We start from the raw sequence: 27,542 nt of genomic DNA, 5'->3' as shown, positions 1-27,542 counted from the left end.
TTTTGGTAATACATGAAGGGTTTATTGGTTTTACACTTGGTTTATACCGATAGGTAACAAAATCTTTATAGAAAATAACCAATTACAGTATTATTTATCCCTGTTTTATTGAAATATAAGCTGTCTCAAATGCCCTGCCAATGCTGTGCTGCGAATGTAGTTACAAAGCACAAAATGATGATAGGTCAACAGATTAGTGCTCCATTGGTTCTTCTGGTTTTTCACATGAAGTTGTGTCATCAGCTGGAGCTACCTATAAGACATTTTCATTAGATTAGTCAAGTTATAAAAAAAAATTGCAGCTCAACTTGAATTTGTATCCTGGATGAGTAGAAAATGAGATTAACAGCAGACTGAGCGAGATTAAATATTTTAAAAATCTTCGGCGGCACCTACAGCTTGCAATAAAATCAATCTGTAATGATCTATTATTAGGTTTCTAAGTTCAGGACCTCTCTGGGATCAAAACAGTTCCAAATCGACAATCGTTCAGAGACTAGAACAATCAATCTTTTACAGAAAACTCAAATATGATAGCTGATACAGATAGGTTAACAACACCCAGGGTACTGTTGGTGTTTGGCCAGGCAGACGAACTTGATTGGGGGTACCAGAAGTAGACCAACTACCTGCTTCAAGAAAATCCAGCAGGCCAACGTCATTAAAGACAAAATGGCCTAAGGCAGGTAAGAAACTTAGAAGTTTTCTGTACTGGTAGGCTGAGAGATATTAGCCAAATAAACTCCAGCAATACTCCATGAATACTTAGGGGTCTGCAAAACTCTTGCCAAATTGTTCCCAGGTTGTCTGAGCTTAGAAATGTGGGATATGTCCTGATGGAGAGATATATGCACTCCATATCAGGCAAAGAGAAACCGCAAGCGAACTTATCAGTAGTTTGATTTCGAGTTAAGAAATGGTGACAGGTTTGTGTAAGTGTCACACAGCCGGCTGACTAAAAATTACAGTATGGAACACAGTTTAAAATACAGTTGCAAATAAACTCTTGCATCTTACATCAAGAACATCTTTTCTATATACCTTTCTTTGAGGTCTTTCTTCTAAGCCTTCCAAAAATGGTGCAACATCATTGTCATCATAAATGGTGAAATCTATGTCTTTACCCACAATTCCAATTGAGACATTCTGGCAGGCAAAGAAGAGCAAAATATCAATATTTTGGATAACGTTGTACATTAAGATTAATTAAAACAGACAGCAATAGTTCCAATTTCCAGACTAAACTGAAGATGGAAAATGTTACTATACAATTAACATGTATTCTGAAATTAGCATGAATAAAGATTTTGGCCACAAAATTAAATAACCCCTCAAAAACAGGTGCGGGAATTGCAATGTGCAATTAACCCGTGGCCATTGCTTCTGTTGCAGGCAACTGTGTGCAGCCTGCTAATTTAAGTGAACGTTAAGTGTGCTGGTTAGTGGCTGCGCAGCAAGCGGGGATGGTAAAATTGTTAGAGGGCAGCAGAAATTAAAACCAGCCTGCATCTCAACGGGGAGGCACACTGTGACTGAAACAGGTGCTGGAAGTCATTCTAAAAGTGATTTTGATGTGGGAAAGTCTCAATAAGGGCACATCATAGCAGAGAGCAGGCTCCAAGATATTCTAACATTGCACCGGATGTCTCGGTGGAGACGAGAGGTCATCAATCCACAAGGAGCCAGGATGCCATCCAGACAAACTTTATGAAGGCAGTAGGACCAAATAGCCATGGCAGTCAATGCCAGGCGTCCAGCCCCGAGGATACAGATGCAGTGTCACCAAAACCTCAATGACCTCACACGAGTGATCAAGGTCAAATACCAGATCCTATCAACTGTACCATTTGCCTCCAACAATGTTCAACGTACAACACCTGCATCATTCAGCTGCCAACAATCATAACTCATAACTTACATCCATAGCTGCACCTCACCCATTTAGCACACGGACATCTCAGCTTGCAGACTGCCAGCTAGCCAACTAACAGCCACATCACCCAAACAGACTGCACCACATTCACAGCCTAACTTCCCTTTCTCTTGCAAGACAAACTCGGGCAGCAGCATCTCACTGGCAGGGGACAAGCACAGTTTAATGTCCTTACACCGAAGGGGAGACGGTGCTCACCTTCATTGGAGCAGTCATGTCTGAGGCTGCGGCCAACAGCAGGGCTGATGACAGCATGCTCACATCTAATCCTCATCACATCTTATTTACCCTTCATCCCAGAATATCTTATGATTTACAAGGTGCAGATGGCATCACTATGCATTTCTTGCTTTTCAACCATCCCCTCACCACAACCCAACCCCTGTGCCTTTCTCCTTTTAGATACCCAAGAACTGCAACCCGGCTAGGCAATGGTGGAACACGAGGTGGAAGTGCAGTAAGACGAAGAAGAAGAAACACATTCACTCACTCTCAAACTCGCAGCCACTTGCTCAGGTTCTGATACTTTGCTTACTTTAGAAGATAGCCTAGAGGTGGGATCTGGGATCTACACATGGTGAGACACCAGGCATGAGTGGCCTGCAGCCAACACAGGGGACAAAGGTAACAAAGGTGCCAGCTCCCAGGAGGGTGAGGTCGCACACAAGTTCTGCTGCAGCACACTCAGATGAGGACTTGAACAGGGCAGCCTACAGAAGACGACTAATAGTACGCACAATGAAATGCTTGGTGCATTAGCAGGCCAGCCAGAAAGCCTGCAGGCAATGTCAAGGAGCATGAAGGAGTTTGGCATGAAGCTTGGCACAAGGGCTTTGCAGAGAGCTTGGTATCCATCCTTTCCAACGCAGAAATAACACCTAACTCCACTAGCACACTTGCGGACCCAACCATGATGCAGCATCTGATGGCCAATGTCTCAACTTCCACTGCAGCACAAGCAGAAACCACCCAACATCTGGGTGCTGCAGTGGAAGTCATGAAAGCTCAGCTTACTGTCATGGAGGCTCAGACCACTGCCATCACAGCTGCAGATATCAGAGTTCAAAGGGGTTGAAAGGATATCACAGCAATCCAGTAATCTGTCCCCTACACTTAACAGAATTTCTGAGGCGCCACCATGGGAGAGCAGCAGTGACTCCACCAATGGCCTTGCTGCTGCAGTCAACTATCCAGACAGTCGCCCATGCAGAGACAGTGCAGTCCAGAGACAGACCTTGTGGGGCCAGAAGCGCTCAAGGCCATTCTGCAAGGCCATCTGGCGTCTCCCTCACTGAAAGTCACCAGCCTTCCACCAATCATGGTGCTGCACTGTAAGGGACCACTGGAACAGATAGAGGCACACGTAATACAGGCACCAAGGGAAAGCATAAGGTGATTAGTTGATTTTCCTATGAAATGTGGCATGGTTTGATTTATAATTTTGGCTTGAAATGTTAATTTTGTGGTGGCTTTTCTTTGTGCATTGTGGCCAAGTGGACACTCTGATGACCAGTAACAAAGGTAAGGTGTGGGACTGTTACTGAAATGGGAAATTGGGGATGCATTTACTGGTATTGCAGTTGGATGAGTCGATCTCAGACAGCCTGGCCAGAAACGGGCTCTGTTAGTTGCCTCATCCCTTCCTCAGCTGGTCATCATACAGCTGGTGGCAAGAGCTGTGCCAGGCTAGTTTGTGCAGCATGCAGCAATTACCACGCATCTTGACACAGTTTGCAGGGCTCCTCCAGAACAGTCCAAGCTGTGGAGGTGTTAATTAAGGACCCCAACATCATCTGCTCAAACATTTCATGGCACATGATATATGTTTCACCATAGTTTTGATTTGGTATACCAGTTAAGTTTACTTTGGGCTGTGTCATATTGAATCAACCAGAGACTTCAGTCCAGCACAAATCAAAGTCTCTCCCATACTAGTAAAATTGCATGCACTGTACAATACTTCGTTGTATGCAAGAAAGAAAAAGAATACCTTAGTAGTAAGATCCTGTTCAGCAGGGAGTGTTTCCCTCAGCGCACGCAGACCATGTTTGACCAATTCATTCAAATTACCTAGCAAGGAAAAGGCAGTGGGGCGGGGGGTGAGAGAGGGAGAAACAGATAGAACAACAATGAGTACAAATTTAACACATGTGACAAAGACATCAGATTTATCATACTTACAATCCTGGAATTCATCCAGGTGTCTCTCCAGGTAAGTTCGAGCAGACTGTGAACGGGCACCAATTGACATGGCCTTGCAGTCAAAGTAGTTAGCTGATGGGCATGTCTGGAAAATGTGAGGGCCTATATCCTTAGGATGAAAAGGAAAAGATGGTTTAATCAGGCTGACACAGCAGGACCATTCTAGGACATTGTGGTCTAGATTTTCCAACTGTTATTTTAACACAGCTGGGACCATTTAATATAAATAGATGACCTGTACACAAGAGGAATTACTGCCGGTGATAAAATAATGCCAAATCAGATGTTTAAATACAAACAGGACTCAAACATAGATGTTCATGCAGGATCAAGTCTCATTCTGGACTGGAACTAATCCAGTTTGTTTCAAATATACAGCTCCTCTGAAATTGGGAAGAGCAATGATTGCAACTTACGTCATAACCAGCAATAAGCAATCCCACACCATATGGCCTCCTTCCATACCGCTGTGTCGGAATTTGAGTTTCTAGATAAAAGTGGTTAAAGAATCATCATACTTCTCAACCAAACATTAAACGCAACTTTGAAAGATAATTTATTTTGCACAAACGACAACGGTTTACAATAAGTCATAAACAATGTTTTAAGCTTGTCAAAATTTGCTGAAAAGTTTAAAGTAAATTCTGTGTTAGCTATGCATGTAAAAACAAAGAAAATTCAGTTTAAACTTAGTTAATAGACAGAAAAGCTGTGCTTTTTGTTTCAAGGATACTGCTTCCAATCAGGCTCACTAGACGGGATACCGGCAGTGGCCTGTCAAACACAAACCTCGAGTCCAAACACTCCTGACGCATGAAGTTGCTGCAGAGAAGTGGGGGTAGAACAGAAAGGCATTACAAAACATAAGCATGGAGTGTGAATGAAGCAAGTAATAATGCACTTAGAAAAGCTACTGATCAACACGAGTACGCAACTGCTTTGTGCACAATGAATGAAATGTCACTATGGTAGTTTTTTTTAATCCCCCAAGTCTTCCATTTTTCCACCATTATCAATTTCACTCTAATGTGCCTCCATATTTTCTACCCACCCATAGCAAAAGTGGGGGAACATTATTGAAAAATGCCAGTACAAGGCAGATGTTGGGTCAATTGTTAATGTTAAATCAGAGATTGATAATGTCACTGGACTAATAATCCAGAGGCCCAGGAAATTGGTCGATTCGAATTCCACCATAGCAGATGGTGAAATGTGAATTCAATTAATAAATATGGAATTAAAAGCTAGTGCAATTGTGACCATGAAACCACTGTCAATTGTTGTAAAAACCCATCTGGTTCACTGGCATTTCGGGAAGGAAATCTGCCGTCTTTACCTGGTCTGACCTAAGTGTGACACCATACACACAGCAATGTAGTTGACTCTTAAATGCCCTCTGAAATGGCCTAGCAAGCCAATCAATTGTATTAAACTGCTACAAAGTCTAAGGAAAGGAATGAAACCAGATGGACCACCCGGCATCGACCTAGGCACTGGAAATTACAACGGTAAACCCAGCCCAGTCAACGTTGCGAAGTCCTCCTTACTAATATCGGGGGGCTTGTGCCAAAATTGGGAGCGCTGCCCAATAGACCAGTCGAGCAACAGCCTGACAGTCATACTCACGGAATCATATTTTACAGGCAATATTCCAGAAACCATCACCACCATCCCTGGTTATGTCTTGTCCCACTGGCAGGATGGACCCACCAGAGGTGGCAGCACAGTGGTATATAGTCAGGAGGGAGTTGCCATGGGAGTCCTCAACACTGAAGCAGGACCCCATGAAGTCTCATGGCATCAGGTCAAAATATGGGCAAGGAAATCTACTGATGATTACCACTTACCGCCCCTCCTCGGCTGATGAATCAGTGCTTCTCCATGTTGAACACCACTTGGAGGAAGCACTGAGTGTGGCAAGGGCACAGAATATACTCTGGGTGGGGGACTTCAATGTCCATCACCAAAAGTGGCTCGGTAGCACCATTACTGACCAAGCTGGCTGAGTCCAAAAGGACATAGCTGCAAGACTGGGTCTGCAGCAGGTGATAAGGAAACCAACAGGAGGGGAAAACCTACTTGAACTCGTCCTCGCCAAGCTACCTACTGCAGATGCATCCGTCCATGAAATTATTGGTAGAAATGACCACCGCACAGTCCTTGTGGAGACGAAGTCCCATCTTCGTATTGAGGATACTGTCCATCATGTTGTGTGGTTAGCACTGCAGCCTCACAGCTCCAGCGACCCGGGTTCAATTCTGGGTACTGCCTGTGTGGAGTTTGCAAGTTCTCCCTGTGTCTGCGTGGGTTTCCTCCAGGTGCTCCGGTTTCCTTCCACATGCCAAAGACTTGCAGGTTGATAGGTAAATTGGCCATTATAAATTGCCCCTAGTATAAGTAGGTGGTAGGGAAATATAGGGACAGGTGGGGATGTGGTAGGAATACGGGATTAGTGTAGGATTAGTATAAATGGGTGGTTGATGGTCGGCACAGACTCGGTGGGCCGAAGAGCCTGTTTCAGTGCTGTATCTCTAAACTAAACTAAACCACCTTGCTAAATGGGACAGATTTCGAACAGATCTAGGAACTCAAAACTGGGTATCCATGAGGCACTGTGGGCCATCAGCAGCAGCAGAATTATATTCAACCACAATCTGTAACGTCATGGCCCAGCATATCCCCCACTCTACCATTACCATCCAGCCGGGGGACCAAACTTGGTTCAATGAAGAGTGCAGGAGGGCATGCCAGAAGCAGCACCAGGCATACTCAAAAATGAGGTGCCAACCTGGCGAAGTTACAACACAGGACTACATGCATGTTAAACAGAGGAGACAGCATGCGATAGAACTAAGCGATCCCACAAGGACAAAAGAGCTGAACTCCAGAGGTGAGGTGAGAATGACTGCCCTTGACATCTTGGCAGCATTTGATGGAGTGATCAAGGAGCCCTAAGCAAAACAAGAGTCAACAGGAATCAAGGGTAAAAACTCTGTTGGTTGGGGTCATAGCTGGCACAAAGTAAGATGGCTGTGGTTGTTGGAGGTCAATCGCCTCAGTCCCCCAACCTCACTATAAGAGTTCCTCAGGGTAGTGTCCTACTCCCAACCATCTTCAGCTGCTTCATCAATGACAGAAGTGGGGATGCTCATGGATGATTGCACAATGTTCAGCAGCATTTGCGACTCCTCAGATACTGAAGCTTGGGTTGACAAGTGGCAAGTAACATTCGCGCCACACAAGTGACGCCAATGTCCATCTCAAACAAGAGAGAATCTAACCATCTCCCCATGATATTCAATGGCATTATCATTGCCGAAACCCCCACCAACATCCTGGGGGTCACCATTGACCAGAAACTGAACTGGCCCAGCCATATAAATGTTGTAACTACAAGAGTAGGTCAGAGGCTAGGAATTCTGCAGCAAGTAACTCACCTCCTGTCGCCCCAATGCCTGTCCATCTACAAGGCACAAGTAAGGAGTGTGATGGCACACTCTCCACTTGCCTGGATGAGTGCAGCTCCAACAACACAAGAGGCTCGACACCATCCAGGACAAAGCAGCCTGCTTGATTGGCACCCCATCCACCACCTTCAACCGTTCACTCCCTTCGCCACTGATGCACAGTAGCAGCAGTGTGTACCATCGACAAGATGCACTGCAGCAACACACCAAGGCTCCTTCGACAAAACCTTCCAAACTCGCGACCACTGCCAGCTAGAAGGACAAGGGGAGCAGATGCATGGGAACACCACCAGCAACAAGTTCCCGAGTTGGTCGGCAAGTTCATTTCTAATGGCAAAGCCAACCCTGTGGAGTTGGCGCTCTTCTTCTGGTTTACCTTTCGAGAATAAGGTGTATCCCCACCTTGTTTCTTGAGCTGGCCTTCTCCTGCCCGCCGTCTCACTTAGGACAGCGATATCTATATTATAGCGGCGGTGTACTCGGGCTAGGATAGCGGTGCGCCATTCAGGTCTGTCGCTGCTCGTGTTGTCCATAAGAGTCCTGACATTCCAAGTCCCGCAGTTTATTTTGAGCGGGTGGAAGATGCCTGTGCATGGGTTCTTATCATGTGGGGTGGCAATTGCATGCCAACGAATACGTGGTCCAAGCGAAGCAAGGTCTTTGTGTAATGGCAGGGATGGCCGAGACGACTGGAGACCTGGCTCCGCTACACAGACGGGGACTAATACATACACATGTCCAGCTGGCGAGCCTGGATGCAGGCCGTGTGGATCAGGGACGGCTTGGGTTTTCGAGGGAAGAAGCCACAGAGCTGCAAACAGGTGACCTGGAGCTTCCGCTACATCCGAGCAGGAGCTAGAGGTCACCAGGCTGCTAGAGCCTGAAGGTAAATCAGTCGAAGGATATGCAGGACTAAGAGCCCTCAGGACATTCTTTCCGCTCCTAGGTGCAATGCAGCTCTCTCCCCTTAGGTAGGCCCGAAGCCTGAGGCTCGTGTATCCTGACTCGCACTACTCCAACCATTAGAAGCAGCAGTGAAGACCCCGCTTGCACCCAGCGACTGTACGCTCAGCTGCCTGTCAAGAACAACATCCACATCAGCGGCCGGGTCAATGGACCTTTACTAGATTGTTTGGTCACTAGTCAGTGGTGGAGTGGGGACCAACAATGAGGGCGAAGAGCAGAGCGGGACAAAGAGCCATCTTGGTCCTGTCGCACATATCGGAGCATCAGCAAGACACAGGCCCAGAGGCTGGTGACGAGGGTCCCCTGGGACCCCTCATGGAGCTGGTAGTCTTGGAGCAGGCTTTCAGCTACCACTTCATGCATGGTAACAATACTCCAATGTCAAACTACATGTGGCACCAGACAGCAAGGGGAATAGAATAACAAGACATCAATCAAGGGGGAAAGTTAACTTTTGGCACAATATATGAATCCAATATTTAGAGATGACCTTAAAAAATCAATTTATTTATTCACAAAATTGAAATTGCATGGTGTCGCACTTCAGAAGACATCGTACTTCTAGACACAATTACTAAGAATAACGTATCTCTTATCATGATAAAATAATTGCAATTAAACAAATTAGCAATTGACTGACCAACTGTACAATACTCACCACAACAGCCGAGCATCAGCAGTGAGACCAGCAATGGAGATGCCAATATGATTGTCAACGTGGAGAACCTTTTTTTGGTGAGCAGCCAATTCTGACTGAGCTCTCTATAAAACAAACAGTTCAAAAGATGAATACAATAAAGCTTATGCTGAATTACAACATTTTTAAGGGTGGAGATAGGAAATAAATGCGGGGGGGACGGGGGGGGGGGGGGGGGGAGGTAAATAAGCAAAGAATTAGGAGGAGGATATGGAGGTCAAGGCAGATACGTGGATAGTCTCAATCTTACAAATGAATAAATCCATGAGGTCTTGGGATTTGAGAAGTGGTGGTGGAAAAGGGGTTTTAGAAGACACTTCTCTCTGGAGAAAAGGAGCTTTGCCCACCAGAAGTATTCTGGAGGAAGAATTGGCTGGTACCATGACAAACTCACTTTCCTCCCATCTCCTGAAGTTAGCAACTCACATTGGAATGCTGAATGTTTGCAAATGAGTAATATATCTGACGTCGGGAGTATCACAAGTAGACTACTTTATTGTCATCTGACGGTAAAACAAACGTTCCAGCTGGAACACATTGGATATTGATTAGATTTAGGTACATATGGTTCAATAATCATGTGGCACAAGGCAAGCTTTAATACAATATGGTCTGCTGATTACCTAATGGATAAATACACAAAATGATATTGTCTGAACCGAAGACAAAAGGGTCTCTGTTTGGGCCCTAATTCTGCAGAATTATCGAGTTTTTAATCATGAATCAATATCTTTGGGTAAGGAGGGCAACGGTTCACCAGAGCTTCAGTTTGCAGATTTCTCTCTGATGACATCTCCTGGAAAACTGTCCTGGTTGAAACACTCTCTTCATGAAACACAACCACTTGAATAAGGCTGTGGAAGGTTGCTCACAATAAATGAACTGTAATCCATCAAGAGAAAAGGGACAACATCAAACAGGCAATTGAAGGCATAGAACAGCATATTGCACTTAATTTAACCATGGCAACAAGGGTTCAGGACAATCTTGAAAATATAGCTAGATAATATTTTACCATAGTCAAGCTACATATGTAGGTTTAATTAAAACAGATCAGGTGCTGAACCCTTGGTGCATGACGTAATATTTAATATGGTGATAGGATGAGATAAAGGAAGGTGGGAGAAGGCTGGTACGGATCATAAACACTGGCAATGGCCAATTGGCCTGTGCTGTGCTGTTAATACTATGTCCTTCAACAATCCCTTATAAGGTTAATAAATGTCATCACTTTATTTCAATTAGTCCTTATTCAAATGATTCAAAAATTCAACATGATCTTGCATGCAAAAATAGCCTCAATAGCATTTGCTCATTTCCAATTTTTGACACCTACACTGCATCCTATCCAAGTTGCAGCGTGCCTCTGCAGGAAGTACACAATTAGTCGAACAGTCCAAGTTGTTGTCTACACCTTCACACTTGCAGGTAGGTACTTTTAATTAATTCTATTGTATTATCCACATTTTTACCTTTAAAGCTACCAGAACAGCATGGGTTTTTGACTTGAGCCCTACAGTGGCTGAACCCTGTTTCACTGCCTCCATAGCATATTCAATCTGATGGATACGCCCCTGTAAGTAAAAAATAATAATTAACTCCAGTACTAACTTTTGGAAATTAGCATAAATTGACAGCAGTATTGATTCATACAGTATTTCAAAACATCATTTTCCTCCTAACTAAGGAATTATAAAATTTTCGTTCGAAACATTTCAAGCTAAAATTAAGAATTGAGCTTCCTGAAATGCATTGTAGTCGCCCAAATCTGTGTGCACGCTTCCTGCACGTCCTTGTTTGAACTGCTCCAATCTAGTTTCTGCCCCATCACAGCACTGAAATGGCTTTCACCAAAGTTAACAAATGAAAATCTCTGTTACTGTAACTGTAGTGCACAAAGTAAGCAATTATCCTATAGAAAGTGAGTCTGGGGAATCAATAATAGATAATAAGCAGATGGCAGATGAATTGAATAAGTATTTTGCATCAGTCTTCACGATAGAGGTTACAAGTAACATCCCAGAATTAGCTACAAGTCAGGAAATGGAACGGAGGGAAGAATTCAAGAAAATTACAATTACCAGGGAAGTGGTACTGAGCAAATTGTTGGAACTGCTGTAGGTTGACAAGTCATATGAACATACAAATTAGGAGCAGGAGTAGGCCACTCGGCCCTTTAAGCCTGCTCCACCATTCACTAATTTCATGGCTGAAGTGATTTCACCACATTTCCACATACCCCCGATAACCTTCCACCCCCTTGCTTATGAAGAATCTATCTACCTCTGCCTTAAAAATATTCAAAGACTCTACTTCCACTGCCTTTTGAGGAAGAGAGAGTTCAAAAGACTCTTGACCCTCAAACAATTTCTCCTCATCTCGGTCTTAAATAGGCGACCCCTTATTTTTAAATAGTGACTCCCAGTTCCAGATTCTCCCACAAGGGGAAACATCCTTCCCACATCCACCCTGTCAAGACCCCTCAGGATCTTGCATGTTTCAATCAAGTCACCTTACTCTTCCAAATTCTGAAGTCCACGGGTCCTCATGAACTTCATCCTAGGGTCTTAGAAGAAGTAGCTAGTGAGATAGTTGATGCGTTGGTTTTAATTTTCCAAAATTGCCTAGATTCAGGGAAGGTTTCATTAGATTGGAAAACAGCGAATGTAACTATTGATTCAAAAAGGGAGAGAGACAGAAAGCAGGAAACTATAGGCCAGTTAGCTTAACATCGGTCATAGGGAAGATGTTAGAAGCTTTTAATAAAGATGTTACAGCAGGGCACTTAGAAAAGTTCAAGGTAATCAAGCAGAGTCAACATGGTTTTGGGAAAGGGACAACACGTTTAACCAATTTATTGGAGTTCTTTGAGGAAGTGACATATGCTGTGGATGAAGGGGAACCAGTGGATATACTGTACTTAGATTTCCAGAAGGCATTTGATAAGGTGCCACATCAAAGGTTATTGTAGAAAATAAACACTAACGGTATAGGGGATAACATATTGGCATGGATAGAAGATTAGCTAGCTAACAGGAAACAGAGAATAGGCATACTCTGGTTGGCAAGATCTAAAGTGGTGTGCCACAGGGATCTGTGCTGGGGCCTCAACTTTTACAATTTATATAAATGACTTGGATGAAGGGACCAAAGGTATGGTTGCTAAATTTGCTGATGATACAAATTTAGGTAGGAAATTAAGTTGTGAAGAGGACATAAGGAGGCTACAAAGGGATATAGATAGGTTAAGTGAGTGGGCAAAGATCTGGCAGATGGAATATAATGTGGGAATGTTTGATATTGTCCATTTTGGCAAGAAGAATAAAAAACAAACATATTATCTAAATGGGGAGAGATTGCAGAGCTCGGAGATGCAGAGGGATCTAGGTGTCATAGTGCAGGAATCGTAAAAGGTTAGTATGCAGGTACAGCAAGCAATTAGGAAATCTAATAGAATGTTATCATTTATTGCGAGGGGAATTGAATACAAAAGTAGGGAGGTTATGCTTCAGTTATACAGGACATTGGTGAAACCACATCTGGAGTACTCCTTATTTAAGGGGAGATGTAAATGTGTTGGAAGCAGTTCAGAGAAGGTTTACTAGACTAATACCTGGAATGGGAGGGTTGTCTTATGAGGAAAGGCTGGACAGGCTAGGCTCGTATCCATCTGCTGGAGTTTAGAACAGTAAGAGGCGACTTGATCGAAACATACAAGATCCTGAGGGATCTTGACAGGGTGGATGTGGAAAGGATGTTTTCTCTTGTGGGAGAATCTGGAACTCGGGGTTACTGTTTAACAATAGGGGTTGCCCGTTTAAGACAGAGATGAGGAGAAATTTTTTCTCAGAGGGTCTTAAGACTTTGGAATTCTCTTCCTCAAATGGCAGTGGAAGCCAAGTCTTCGAATATTTTTAAGGCAGACGTAGATAGATTCTTGATAAGCAAGGGGGTGAAGGGTTATCAGGGGTAGGGGGAATTTGGAACAATTGGTTCAGCCATGAACTTACTGAATGACGGAGCAGGCTCGAGGGGCCAAGCAGCCTACTCCTGCTCCTAATTTGTATGTTTATATGTTCACCAAGCTTCTTTACGCCTCTTGACCACTGTGAGCCTTTGACACAATCAGTCATACCATCCTCCTTCAACACTTCTTCACTGTTGTCTAGTTGACTGGAACTGCTCATGTGTATTCCATTCCGAATACAGGTCGCCAGCTAATGACACCCAACTCTACCTCACCATCTGTCTCAACCCCTTCAATGCCTGTGTTTTGTCAGATGGCATGTCTGACATCCATTCCTGGATGTACCACCATTCCCTCCAATAAAACACCAAGACCGAAGCCAGTGACTTCAGGTCATACCATAAACTCTGTTTCAGAGCCACCAAATATACCTACTCCCTGTGCAGTGTGGCAGGCTGAACCGAAGTGTATCCTATTTGATCCTGAACAGAGATTCCAACCCCAAATCCTCTAGATCAAAAAGACTGCTCACTTCCAACACCACATCATCACCCATCTCTGCCCTGCTTCAGCCGATCTTCTGAGGAAACCCTCTCAAAGCTTTTGTTACCTTCAGACACAACTATTCCAAACTTCTGCTGGCCAGTCTCACACCATCCATTCCCTATAAACTTACTTGAGTTCACCACAAACTCAGTCGCCTATATCCTGACCCACACTAAGTTCCGTTCATCTGTGCCCATTGAATTATACTGGCTCCCAGTCCATCAATGTCTTAACTCTCATCCTTGAGTTGCAAAGCTTGCATGACTTCACCTCTCCAACCTCCAATCTCCAATCTCCTCTAGCCCCGTAACCAGTGTCCCCTCTAAGCTGTACAGCAAGCCTAAAGTTCGCATGCAGGCCGTGCACAAGTTGGTCCCTTTAATTTACCGTGCATGCAGGGCCGTGCAAAAGAATTTAAAAGAGGTGCGTACTTTAAAAAAAATTGCAGGGTACATTGCCTGCGTTCTTCCAACTCTGGACTCTTGTGCACCCCCAACTCCTTTGCACCACCCCTGGCAGCTGTCCCTTCAGCCATCTAAGCTCTGGAATTCTCACTTTTGTCCTCTCTCTCTTCCTTAAAACCTACCTCTTCGACCAAGTTTTTAAGTCAGTCATCCTAATATTTAGCAGCTCAGTGTCAATTTTTGTTGAGTTAAGCTCCAATGAAGCAACTTGGGACATTCGCCTAAAGGGACTACATAAATCCAAGTCATTGTACTTTCATTTCGTTCCATTCACAATGTTAAGTCTTCTTGTAAAAGTATAAAAGTAAAAAGTAATTAGGAGAGCGAAAAGGGGGCATGAAAAAAATTTGTCGAGCAAGATAATGGAAAATCCCAAGGCATTTTATAAGTATATTAAGGGCAAGAGGATAACCGGGGAAAGAGTAGGGCCCATTAGGGACAAAAGTGGCAATCTGTGTGAGGAGCCGGAGGATGCAGCTGAGGTTTTAAATGATTACTTTTCATCTGTGTTCACGATAGAGAAGGACGATGTAGATGTGGAGATCAGGGAGGGAGGACTGAGATATACAAAGAAATTATCTTTGAAAGGGAGGAGGTATTGGTGGTTTTAGCAGGCTTAAAAGTGAATAAATCTCCAAGCCCAGATGAGACGTATCCCAGGCTGTTATGAGAGGCAAGCAAGGAGACTGCAGGGGCTCGGATACAAATTTTCAAATCCTGTCTGGCCACAGGAGAGGTGCCAGAAGACTGGAGAATAGCGAATGTGGTACCATTATTCAAGAAGGGTAGTAGGGATAATCCAGGTAAGTACAGGCCAGTGAGTCGATCAGTGGTAGGGAAACTATTGGAAAAAATTCTGAGTGACAGGATTAATCTCCACTTGGAGAGGCAGAGATTAATCAGAGATAGTCAGCATGGCTTTGTCAGGGGGAAAATCATGAATTTTTCAAGGAGGTGACAAGATGTGTAGATAGGGGTAGAGCAGTTGATGTCGTCTACATGGACTTCAGTAAGGCTTTTGATAAGGTCCCGCATGGGAGATTGGTCAAGAAGGTAAGAGCCCTTGGGATCCAGGGCAATTTGACAAATTGGGTACCAAAATTGGCTTAGTGGCAGCAGGCAGAGGGTGATGGTCGAGGGTTGTTTTTGCGATTGGAAGCCTGTGACCAGTGGTGTACCGCAGGGATTGGTGCTGGGATCCTTGTTTTTTTTGTGTACATTACTGATTTAGATGTAAATATAAGAGGTATGATCAGTAAGTTCACAGATGACATGAAAATTGGTGGTGTCATAAATAGTGAGGAGGAAAGCCTTCGATTACAGGACGATATAGATGGGCTGGTAAGATGGGCAGAGCAGTGGCAAATGGAATTTAATCCTGAGGTGTGAAATGATGCATTTTGGGAGGAGTAACAAGGCAAGGGAATATACAATGGATGGTAGGACCCTAGGAAGTACAGAGGGTCAGAGGGACCTTGGTGCACTTATCCATAGACCACTGAAGGCAGCAGCACAGGTAGATAAGGTGGTTAGGAAGGCATTTATGCCTTTATGAGTCGAAGCATAGCATCTAAGAGCAGGGAGGTTATGTAGGAGCTTTATCAAATGCTAGTTAAGCCACATCTGAAGTACTGTGTACAGTTCTGGTCGCCACACTATAGGAAGGATGTGATTGCACTGGAGAAAGTGCAGAGGAGATTCACTAGCATGTTGCCTGGGCTGGAGCATTTCAGTTATGAAGAGAGACTGTATAGGCTAGGGTTGCTTTCCTTAGAGCAGAGACGGCTGAGGGAGCACCTGATTGAGGTAAACAAAATTATAAGGGGCATTGATAGGTTAGATAGGAAGAAACTTTTTCCCTTAGCGGAAGGGTCAATAACCAGGGGGGCACAGATTTAAGGTAAGGGGCAGGAGGTTTAGAAAGGGTTTGAGGAAAAAAAATTTCACCCAGAGGGTGGTTGGAATCTGGAACGCACTGCCTGAGGGGTGGTAGAGGCAGGAATGCTCACAACATTTAAAAGTATTTAGACGAGCACCTGAAGCACCACAGCATACAAGGCTACGAGCCAAGTGCTGGAAAATGGGATTAGAATAGATAGGTACTTGATGGCCAGCACAAACACGATGGGCCGAAGGGCCTGTTTCTGTGCTGTATAATTCTATGACTATGACTCTAATTTTCGAAGTTTAAAATCTTACATATGTAGGGTAAACATAGAAAAAAATGTTTCCATTTGTGGGGAGTTGAAAACTAGAGGTCATCAATGTTAAGATAGTCACGAGTAAACCCAATAATGAATTCAGGAGAAACTTCTTTACTCAGAGTGGTCAGAATGTGTAACATGCGACCACAATGGGTAGCTGAGGCAAACAGTGCAGATGCATTTAAGGGAAAGCTAGATAAGTACAAGAAAGGAATAAAGGGGAGAGTTTAAACTAAAATGGCAGGGGGATGGGAACCTTTGCAAGGAGTCGGGGTGGGGGGGGGGGGGGGGGTGGGGGAAGAGATTAAAGACAAGAACAAAAGACAGTAAGGGGAATAAGTGATAGGCAGAGAAATCAAGCGCCAGAATCAAACAGGGACACAGTCAAAAATATTGGGAAGAGAACAAGTAATGTTAAAAAGACAAGCCTTAAGGCTTTGTGCCTTAACGCGCAGAGCATTCACAATAAAGTGGATGAATTAATCGCGCAAATAGATGTGAATGGATATGATATAGTCGGGATTACTGAGACATGGCTGTAAGGTGACCAGGGAAGGGAAATGAACATCCAGGGATATTCAGTATTTAGGAAGGACAGACAAAAAGCAAAAGGTGGTGGAGTTGCATTGCTGGTGAAAGAGGAAATTAACGCAATAGCGAGGAAAGATATGAGCTGACGATGTGGAATCTGTATGGGTACAGCTGAGAAACACTAAGGGGCAAAAAACATCAGTGGGGGCTGTATATAGACCCCCAAACTGTAGTGGTGATGTTGGGAATGGCATTAAACAAGAAATCAGAGATGCATGCGATAAAGGAACATCTGTCCTTATGGGTGACTTGAATCTGCATATAGATTGGGCAAATGAAATTAGTCTCAATACCATAGAGGAGGAATTCTTGGAGTGTATACGGGATGGTTTTCTGGACCAATACGTTGAGGAACCAACCAGAGAACAGGCCATCCTAGACTGGGTATTGTGTAATGAGAGAGGAATAATTGACAATCTAGTGGTGCGAGACCCCTTTGGGACGAGCGACCATAATATGATAGAATTCTTCATCAAGATGGAGAGTGACGTAGTTGATTCTGAGACAAGGGTCCTGAATCTTAGAAAAGGAAACTACGAAGGTATGAGGCGCGAATCGACCATGACGGATTAGGAAACGTTACTTAAAGGGATGACGGTGGACAGTTAATGGTAAACGTTTAAAGAGCGTATGGATGAACTGCAACAATTGTTTATCCCTGTCTGGTGCAAAAGTAAAACAGGAAAGGTAGCCAAACCATGGCTTACAAGGGAAATTAGAGATAGCATTAGATCCAAGGAAGAGGCATATAAATTTGCCAGGAAAAACAACAGACCTGAGGATTGGGAGCAGTTTAGAATTCAGCAAAGGAGGACCAAGGGATTGATTAGGAAGGGTAAAATACAGTACAGGAGTAAGCTTGTGGGGAACATAAAAACTGACTGTAAAAGTTTCTATAGGTATGTGAAGAGAAAAATATTGGTGAAGACAAATGTAGGTCCCTTACAGTCAGAAACAGGGGAATTTATTATGGGGAACAAAGAAATGACTGACCAACTAAATGCATACTTTGGTTCTGTCTTCACAAAGGAGGACACAAATATCATACCAGAAATGTTGGGGAACACAGGGCTTAGACAGAGAGGAACTGAAAGAAATCAGTATTAGCAGAGAAATGGTGTTGGGGAAATTGATGGGATTGAAGGCTGAAAAATCCCCAGGGCCTGAGGCATGCATCCCAGAGTACTTAAGGAAGTGGCCCTAGAAATAGTGGATGCATTGGTGGTCATCTTCCAAGATTCTATAGACTCTGGAAAAGTTCCTACAGATTAGAGGGTAGCTAATGTAACCCCACTATTTAAAAGGGAGGCAGAGAGAAAACAGGGAATTATAGACCAGTCAGCCTGACATTGATAGTGGGGGAAATTCTAGAGTCCATCATCAAAGATTTTATAGCAGAGCACTTGGAGAACAGTGGTAGAATCGGACAGTCAGCATGGATTTACGAAAGAGAAATCATGCTCGACAAATCTGCTAGCATTCTTCGAGGATGTAACTAGTAGAGTTGATGAGGGGGAGCCAGTGGATGTGGTTTATTTGGACTTTCAGAAGGCTTTCGACAAAGTCCCACATAAGAGATTAGCATGTAAAATTAAAGCGCATGGGACTGGGAGTAGTGTATTGTGATGGAAAGAAAATTGGTTGGCAGACAGGAAACAAAGAGTAGGGATAAATGGGTCTTTTTCTGAATGGCAGGCAGTGACTAGTGGGGTACTGCAGGGATTGGTGCTAGGACCCCAGCTATTCACAATATACATTAATGATTTAGATGAGGGAACTAAATGTATTATCTCCAAATTTGCAGATGACACAAAACTGGGTGGGAGGGTGAGTTGTGAGGAGGATGCAGAGAGGCTTCGGGGTGATTTGGACAAGTTGAGTGAGTGGGCTAATGCATGGCAGATGCAGTATAATGTGGATAAATGTGAGGTTACCACTTCGGTAGCAAAAACAGGAAGGCAGATTATCTGAACGACTATATACTGAGAGAGGGGAATATGCAGCGAGACCTGGGTGTTCTCATACACCAGTCGCTGAAGTTAAGCATGCAGGTGCAACAGGCAGTAAAAAAGTCAAATGATATGTTGGCCTTCATAGCAAGAGGATTCGAGTTCAGAAGCAGTGATGCCTTGCTGCAATTATACAGGGCCTTGGTGAGGGCACACCTGGAATATTGTGTGGAGTTTTGGTCTCCTTATCTGAGGAAGGATGTTCTTGCTATAGAGGGAGTGCAGCGAAGGTTTACCAGACTGATTCCTGGGATGGTGGGACTGACGTATGAGGAGAGATTGAGTCAGTTAGAATTATATTCGCTGGAGTTCAGAAGAGTGAGAGGGGATCTCATAGAAACCTATAAAATTCTAACAGGACTTGACAGGGTAGATGCAGGAAGGATGTTCCCAATATCGGGGGAGTCCAGAACCAGGGGTCATAGTCTAAGGATATGGTGTAAACCTTTCAGGACTGAGATGAGGAGAAATTTCTTCACCCAGAGTGGTGAGCCTATGGAATTCGCTACCACAGAAAGCAGTTGAGGTGAAAACATTGAATGTTTTCAAAAAGGAGTTGGATATAGCTCGTGTCTAAAGGGATCAAAGGGCATGGGGTGAAAGCCGGAACAGGCTACTGAGTTGGATGATCAGCCATGATCATAATGAATAGTGGAGCAGCCTCGAAGGGCCAAATGGCCTACTCCTGCTCCTATTTTCTATGTTTGTAATGATGCTGCTGGGTTAGATGAAGAGGGATGGGAAGAGGCTCATCTAGAGCATAAACAGTGGCCGAGACCAGTTGGGCAGATGTAGACTCAATGTAACTATTTACATGCTCCCATACATGGCATTAAAAAAATTCAACAATGCACTATAACATTTCTACCGCATCATAATCACTGATTCACTGCACAAGATGGCAGCTCATTAAAAAAACCTCCAGTCTATCTTGCCTTAAGTGCAATGACTTATTTCCAATTATCAACTGTACTTCATTATTCAACCTTGCTGATTATGCCATAATTGTTCTTCAGTGAAGATGCCATCAAACATCAATTGTGTAACATCTCTGGCATTGTGTCGTAAAACCAAAAATGGAATTAAAGAATTCAACTTGAGAGAAAATAATAATGGATGCATTTGAATAATTTGAAGTCAAAGTAGCATCTATGGTTATGACATAACTGAATTCCTTGTAAAACTGCAGTGAGATAGAAAGTAATTCAAAGGGTAACTTTTCTTACCTGCGGGCTCCAAACTGTGACATCGTTGTCATACTGATTGCGGAACTGTAAGAAGGAAATGTAAAGTTTATATACTTGTACTGAACACAAATCCAGATCTTCAAATGAATACAGATAAAGTTATGAACGAGCATAAGTATCATACTGCAGCTACACACCAGCATTCTTGAAATATGCTGAAACAGATTTCCCTTCTATATTTCATAATGATCAAATGATAATTCTAGCACAGAACTTCAACACCCACCAGTCTGGAACAGAACAATTGCTCCAGTTTGAGTTCCCTTTAGCCCAGTAACAATATCATAAAATGCTCATGTATTTGAAAATACATAGTTTCCAAGAATAACAATGTAATCTAAACACTTAATTTTCAGAAAGAGAATGGCTCATTTTACTTGCTGGGCACAATGGTACGTGCCTGCTATCCAGCTGCTTGGAGGCTGACTGATTCCTTGAGGCCAGGAGTTCTGGATTGCAGCGCGCTATGCCCATCAGGCATCTGCATTAAGTTCAGCATCTATTTGGTGCTGCTGGGGGAACCTAGGATCACCAGGTGTGATGCAGAGGCGTGAACCGGCCCAGGTCAGAAATGGAGCAGGTCAAAGCCCCCGTGCTGATCTGGAGTGGGAACGTGCCCATGAATAGACGCTGGCTTACAGCCTGGCCAACACAGAGATGGGCAGATTTCTAAATACAAATGACATAAGGGGATATGAGAATAGTGTATTTAAGTGGATGATCAGCCATGATCATATTGAATGGTGGGGCAGGCTCAATGGGCTGAACGGCCTACTCCTGCTCCTCTGTTGACCAACAGGAGCCAAAGCAATCCAGACTATGACTGGATTTACACCAGTCTGCAGCATCAGTGCTGTTTCATTTTAGTTGTAATACAAATACAAAACACGGACCAAACCTGACTGCACAGCAAAACAGAGGCAGGTCCAGCACATTATTTCATTCTGCTTTGCTGCAGAGTCAGATTGGGTCCAAACCCCAAATTTACACTGCACAACGTAAACAGAGATGCCAAACAAATCACTCACAGCAACACGGTAAATGCAGCCTAAAACAGAATTAAGTACATAAATAATTCGGACCAGAGATGAAAAAGATGAAAAGACATTATCAAGTTTTCCAAGGGTAAAACATTGACCCATATTTTGTATTAAGATCTGAGAGATTAAAAGCATTTACCAGTATTATGGAGCGGACAACAACTTCGAGTCCGCACATGCGCAATTACAAACAGAAGTTCCTGTCCGATTTTCCCTGGTCCTCCACAAGCTGCACTGCACTAATACTCGCCGAGACACCAGGCAATGAAATTCATGCAATGGCGCGAGGCTGTTGTACTTACCCATTAAACACGCCAGAAAAAGTTAGAGCCGGTGGATTCAGGTTGAAGTGAATAATAGTGTCATAAGTCATTCATTTCTGCCAAACGACCTCTGGCACTGAAAATTTTGCAATTGCGGAGTTTCATTCCTTCAGAATTAAATTATTGCAGATTTAAAATATTTTTAAAACGTTTTCTTTGTTACTTATCTCTCTTAAGCCCATCTTTCTTTCGCTTTCTGTACATGATTTTACAATGCATTAAATATTCTAACTTTTACTTCCTGGTTTAGACCGCAGGTCTCAGCGAGTATTCTTTTGTCCGATTGGTTGAAGAGACATGCTGTTGCTTGCCCTGTTCACAACTTTCACATATCCCCTATAGAGGGCGCCGAGCTAGAAATGATCTCAAGGAACCCCAAGCTGCTGCTCAAAAGCCTGCAAAGGGTCTGTGGGCAGCTGTAAGGGCAATGAAAGGCGAGCACCATTCCTTTGCCTCCGACACAAAGTCTGGGCCATTAAGTCCTAATAATGCAGTTACTCAATTCGGTTACATGAAGGAGAAAGAGTTGGGGAAGAATTAATACAAGCATTACTACATACTGCAAATCCAAATCACTCAAGTCAATATTTCTTTTGCACTGACTGCCAGCATACTCAAATTTCTGAAAGCATTGCATTAAATGTCTTCAATAAAACGACCAATTTTCATACAAGAAATTGTCTCTGACGAACCTTTAATGGTCTTTAGTCATCTCATCTGTACCCAACTAAAGACTGGAAAATAAGGGCGGCGCAGTGGTTAGCACCGCAGCCTCACAGCTCCAGTGATCCGGGTTCGATTCCGGGTACTGCCTGTGTGGAGTTTGCAAGTTCTTCCTGTGTCTGCGTGGGTTTTCTCCGGGTGCTCCGGTTTCCTCCCACAAGCCAAAAGACTTGCAGGTTGATAGGTAAATTGGCCATTAGAAATTGCCCCTAGTATAGGTAGGTGGTAGGGAAATATAGGGACAGGTGGGGATGTTTGGTAGGAATATGGAATTAGTGTAGGATTAGTATAAATGGGTGGTTGATGTTCGGCACAGACTCGGTGGGCCGAAGGGCCTATTTCAGTGCTGTATCTCTAATCTAATTTATTGTGGAGGCTACAGCGCCAATTTTTAATGCAGGAGTTTGTTTCCACAATAATGCTACACATGTATGGTATAAAGATGGTAATGTACTTGGAAGAAACGCTCAGGATGCAGCCTGTGAGGCTGTTAATCAGCCTGCAAATCCATCCAGTGCTTTGCACTAAAACAGAGTATGAAGATACAAAAAACTCCAAACCTGGCACTCTCAAAATGGCATATTTGGATTATATTTTTCAAGGAATTTAAACCAAACTATCAACCAAGCAACCTCACATATGCTGGATTTTTGGGGCAAAACAAAACTCAATAGTTTCATAAGCTAAAAAGGTGGCATTTTCTCAAATTACTTTCAACATTGGGTAATCTGGCACCAATGCTAACACTGAATGCTTGGAAATCCAGCTATACATAGGAGGCAAGCAAAAGGCGTATAGTTTGACTCATTGTCTAATTTGGAAGAAATGAAATGCCTCCACTTGACGTATCTAAAATTCACCATTTGGGGAAGCTTTAGCAGCCAGTAATTCATTAGAAGCAAGTGAGATGGAATGTTGAAACTGCACGTTACTGCTAAGGCCTTGACAAAAGCTCACATACCCAAAGAATCAAAATATTTGCAGCTATTTACAGATTTTATTTGATAATTTTAGTACATAACGTACAAACACATAAAACTTAAAAGTATAAGCCTTTACAATACTGAAAAATTATTAAATCAATGAGCATTCCTGCTCATTGTTAAACCCTCTTGGAAGTGCACCTGTGTGGACAGCAACATTGTCAGTTGTGATACCTTACAGCTGGAAAACCTGCCCGCACTTACTGTCTGGCCTCACAAAAAAAAAGCCACCTTGTATGAGGAACCAGAGGCAATGATTTCCCATGGAAAATCAGACAATTAACTGCTTCCTTTACGATAGGTGGGGGAAGCAGTGGAATAATGTGAAAGGTGAGGATATTGGGGGAAATTGAGAGAAATACTAGGTGTAAAGATTAATATTTTTTCACAAATCAGAAAATTAACATTTTTCATTTAGAAATATTTTTGTTTTAAAATACAGGGATGTTTGTCTTTTTTCAAGTTGGGGGGGGGGGGGGGGGTGGGTGGAGATGGTGCAGGCAAGGTGGAATATTCCATTCTTGTTTCTGCACACCATGCACAATACCTTATAAAGGCCACTAAAACCTCTTCAGCATCTCCTGCAAAACCAGTTTCAAGATGTACAAGAGTGCCCCAAAGCAACCCTCCCTGCAGGGGGAGCATCTTGCCTTAATTTGCCACTGCTGCACAGCAACAAAACGGAGATCAGGAATTAATATGCCTCGTCACTCCATGACACAGTAAAATCAGGCTTCATCATTCCATATTGTTCCTGATTTAAAATTTGTCAGCAGCGTAACTTTCAACAACTTGTATTTATATAGCACTATCAATGTAATGTAATAATGTAATAAATGTAATGTAGTTGGCAGGAAAAAAGACAGAGGCGCAAGGGGAGAGCCAACTGTGCAACAGCCCCAACAAAGAAATTTCTCTGCAGCACCTGTGGAAGAGCCTGTCACTCCAGAATTGGCCTTTATAGCCACTCCAGGCGCTGCTTCACAAACCACTGACCACCTCCAGGCGCGTATCCATTGTCTCTCGAGATAAGGAGGCCCAAAAGAATGTAATAAAGAAGCATTATAAAGCTTCACAGGAGCATTATAAAGCAGAATTTGACACCGAACCACATGAGGTGATATGAAGACAGATGGCCAAAAGCTTGGTCAGAGATAGGATCTAAGGAGCATCTTAAAAGGAAGAAAGAGAGGTCAAGAGGCAGAGAGGTTTAAGGAGGGAATTCCAAAGCTTTGGGCCTAGGCAGCTGAAGGCATGGCCACCAATGGTGGAGCAATTAAAATCAGGGATGCTCAAGAGGCTGGAATTTGATGAGCAGAGATATCTCAGAGGGTTTTGGGGCTGGAGGAGGGAGGGACGAGGCCATGGAAGGATTTGAAAACAAAGATGAGAATTTTAAAGTCGAGACTTTGCTCAACCGGGAGCCAATGCAGGTCAGCAAGCACAGAGGTGATGGGTGAATGGGACTTGGTGCAAGTGAGGATATGGGCAACAGAGTTTTGGACAACCTCAAGGTTACAGATGTAGAAAGATATTAACCTGTCTATCATCTCCTTACGGTTTCAAATTTTGTTTGATAACACTCTTGTGAAGCGCCACGTTGAAGGTGCCATATAAATACAGCTTGTTCTTGCCTGGATAGATCCTTTGGCACAGTTTCAATGAGGAGCAGGAGGATTCTCTGCATGTCCTGATCAACATCTCCCACTGAACCAACATCTATCAAAGACAGACAAACTTGCCATTTGCATAACCCTAAACTTGAAAAATGTCATGAATTTTGCTTCCACTTTCCTCGCCTTTACACGATCCATCTTTGTCCTGTCTCTTCCTCGACTTCTCTGTTTCCATTTCTTGGGACGGCTTTTCAACCAATACCCACCATAAGCCCAGTGACTCCCACAACTACCTTGACTACACTTCTTCCGACCCCTCATCCTACAAGAACTCTAATCAATTCTCCCAGTTTCTCAGTCTCTGTCGGAACTGTTCTGACAATGCCAGCTTCCATACCGGTGCTTCCAATATGTCTTTTTCCTAAACTTGCATTCCGCTCCACTATGGTTGACAGAACTCTCAACCCCGTGTCCATTCCACTTTCCGCACTTCTGCTCTCACCCATTCCCCTCCCTCTCAGAACCACAATAGAGTTCCCCTTGTCCTCACCTTCCACCACACCAGCTTCCACATTGTTTTGTGGCACCATTACTAAGCCTCCACCATTCCCACCACCTCCACTGCAACGTCACCAAACACATCTTTTCCCTCTCCTTTCAGCATTCCAAAAGGGACAACTCCCTCCCTGGTCTAGTCCTCAATTACACCCAGCACCTCCTGCCTTTCCTGTGCAAGTGCATGAAATGCAACAACTGTCCTTTTACCTCCTCCCTTCTCAGCAACCAGGGGCCCACACACTCCCTCCAGGTGAAACATCAATTTACTGGTATTTCTTTGAATTTAGTACACTGTAGTCGTTGCTCACAATGTAGCCTCCTCTATATTTGGGAGACCAAGCACAGATTGGGTGACCGCTTTGCCAAACACGTCCACTCAGTCCGCAAGCATGATCACAAATTCATTCTGTGCCCCACTCCCACTTTGGCCTCGGCCTCCTACATTGCTCCAATGAAACGCAACATCAGCTTGAGGAACAGCACCTCATCTTTCAATTAGCCACTTTCCACCTTACGGCCTTCCAGACTGAAATAATGCATTCAACAATTTCACATCATAACCTCTGCCCCCAATTTTTTTGGGCAGTAGCAGTTGTTGGTAATGATTCTGCTATTCCCATTCTGTAACAGATCCGTTTCTTGACTTGACCCATTACCAACTCATTTTACCTTGTAGAATCACCCCTTTTGTCATCTCAACCGGTGGTTCTCAAATATTTTGGTTGAAGGACCCTTTTTCAGATGGATTCGTAATCACGGACCCTATCCCACAATCTGAATTCTAACACTACATAATTACTTTTGTGCCACTTTCAGCGCTATTCTCCAAGGTAAGGCAGCAAACCAACTCTGTTCCCTCCTCGCGCATCATTTCACAGACCCCCTGGAAAGTCTCTATGGACCCCAGTTTGATAACCACTAACTTAATCGCTCCTGCCTTCCGTCTACCACAGACCTTTCCCTTTTGTTCTTTTCCTGCTTAAAATCTGTTACATCTCACTCATTTTCCAGTTCTGGCGAAAAGTCATCATCCATAAATCTTAAATATTTCTCTCTCCACAGATGCTGCCTAAACTGTGGCCAATTGGCTGCCGCATTCATTAACAAAATAACAGTAGATACTCTTCAAAAAGGTGTGAAGTAGTACGGATGTGAAGTCCTGTGTAACTGCAACTTTTATATGTACCAATCCACTGAAACTGAACAAATTAAGGAAAAAGAAACAATGCCGTAACCGTGTCTCAAGACAGTCCTTCAAGTACCAACAGTCCCCACTCTCCCCACCTCTGATAATTCTCAGCCTCTAAAACGAGTTTACTTCCACTTTCATAACACAAGAAATGTTGCAGCATATCCTCATTCACCCAATTTATAAGAAAACCTGTGCTGAACTATTCTCTCGGCACACACACCAAGACTACACAGACACATTTGATCCTTTAAAACAAATCGAAATCAGGCTAACTCTGTTTATATTATAAACCGAGTAAACACCTGAGACATTATCCATGTCCCGGACAGTGTGTTAACTCACACCCGAGGCCCCAAAGACAATCCGGCAGCTTCTAAACACCGACGACGAGTAATGGAAAGGCAAGACGGCCGCTTCCCTCCCTGTCCCCGGCGGCTCACCCTCAATTCTGGGGAAGCAGCATTCAGAGAGGGGCGAGCCACGGCCTAAGATAGCGCCTCAGCTCCATTTCCAGCAGCATGACTCGGCACAAAAGCTGCGGCCCCGGTGGAACAAGAGTAAAGAAAGCAGCGGTCGGCCGAATGGCGCCGGAACAGATCATTAGTTACTAACAGTGCCGTAACCGTAAACTCGTTGCGCCAGCAGCTCGGGGAACACACAAACCCCCCCGATGGTTCCCTACCATTTTGCTGCGTCCGCGCTGTTTCCTTCCAGCAAAAGCGACTGGATCGACAGTGCCTCGGTTTGATGAATCACCCCTGGGCACGAGCCAGGGAAAAAACAATGATAATCGAATCATCGAACGCAGCAGGTT

General features: G+C 43.8%; 1 protein-coding gene across 1 annotated transcript; it reads right to left on the bottom strand.

The window, feature by feature from the left end:
* On the bottom strand, window positions 1–27,542 carry psma1 (proteasome 20S subunit alpha 1). Its single transcript, XM_068046311.1, has 10 exons — window positions 27,411–27,542; window positions 20,273–20,317; window positions 10,738–10,839; window positions 9,227–9,330; window positions 4,869–4,957; window positions 4,552–4,622; window positions 4,115–4,244; window positions 3,924–4,003; window positions 1,042–1,146; window positions 1–253 (listed from the first exon to the last, which is right to left on the bottom strand). The coding sequence occupies exons 1-10, from the start codon at window positions 27,525–27,527 to the stop codon at window positions 194–196; spliced, it is 903 nt and encodes a 300-aa protein (XP_067902412.1). The 5' UTR covers window positions 27,528–27,542; the 3' UTR covers window positions 1–193.

Source organism: Heterodontus francisci, chromosome 14, assembly GCF_036365525.1.
Source record: "Heterodontus francisci isolate sHetFra1 chromosome 14, sHetFra1.hap1, whole genome shotgun sequence".
Classification (NCBI taxonomy): Eukaryota; Metazoa; Chordata; class Chondrichthyes; order Heterodontiformes; family Heterodontidae; genus Heterodontus; species Heterodontus francisci.
This window is presented reverse-complemented; position numbering and strand designations above follow the sequence as displayed.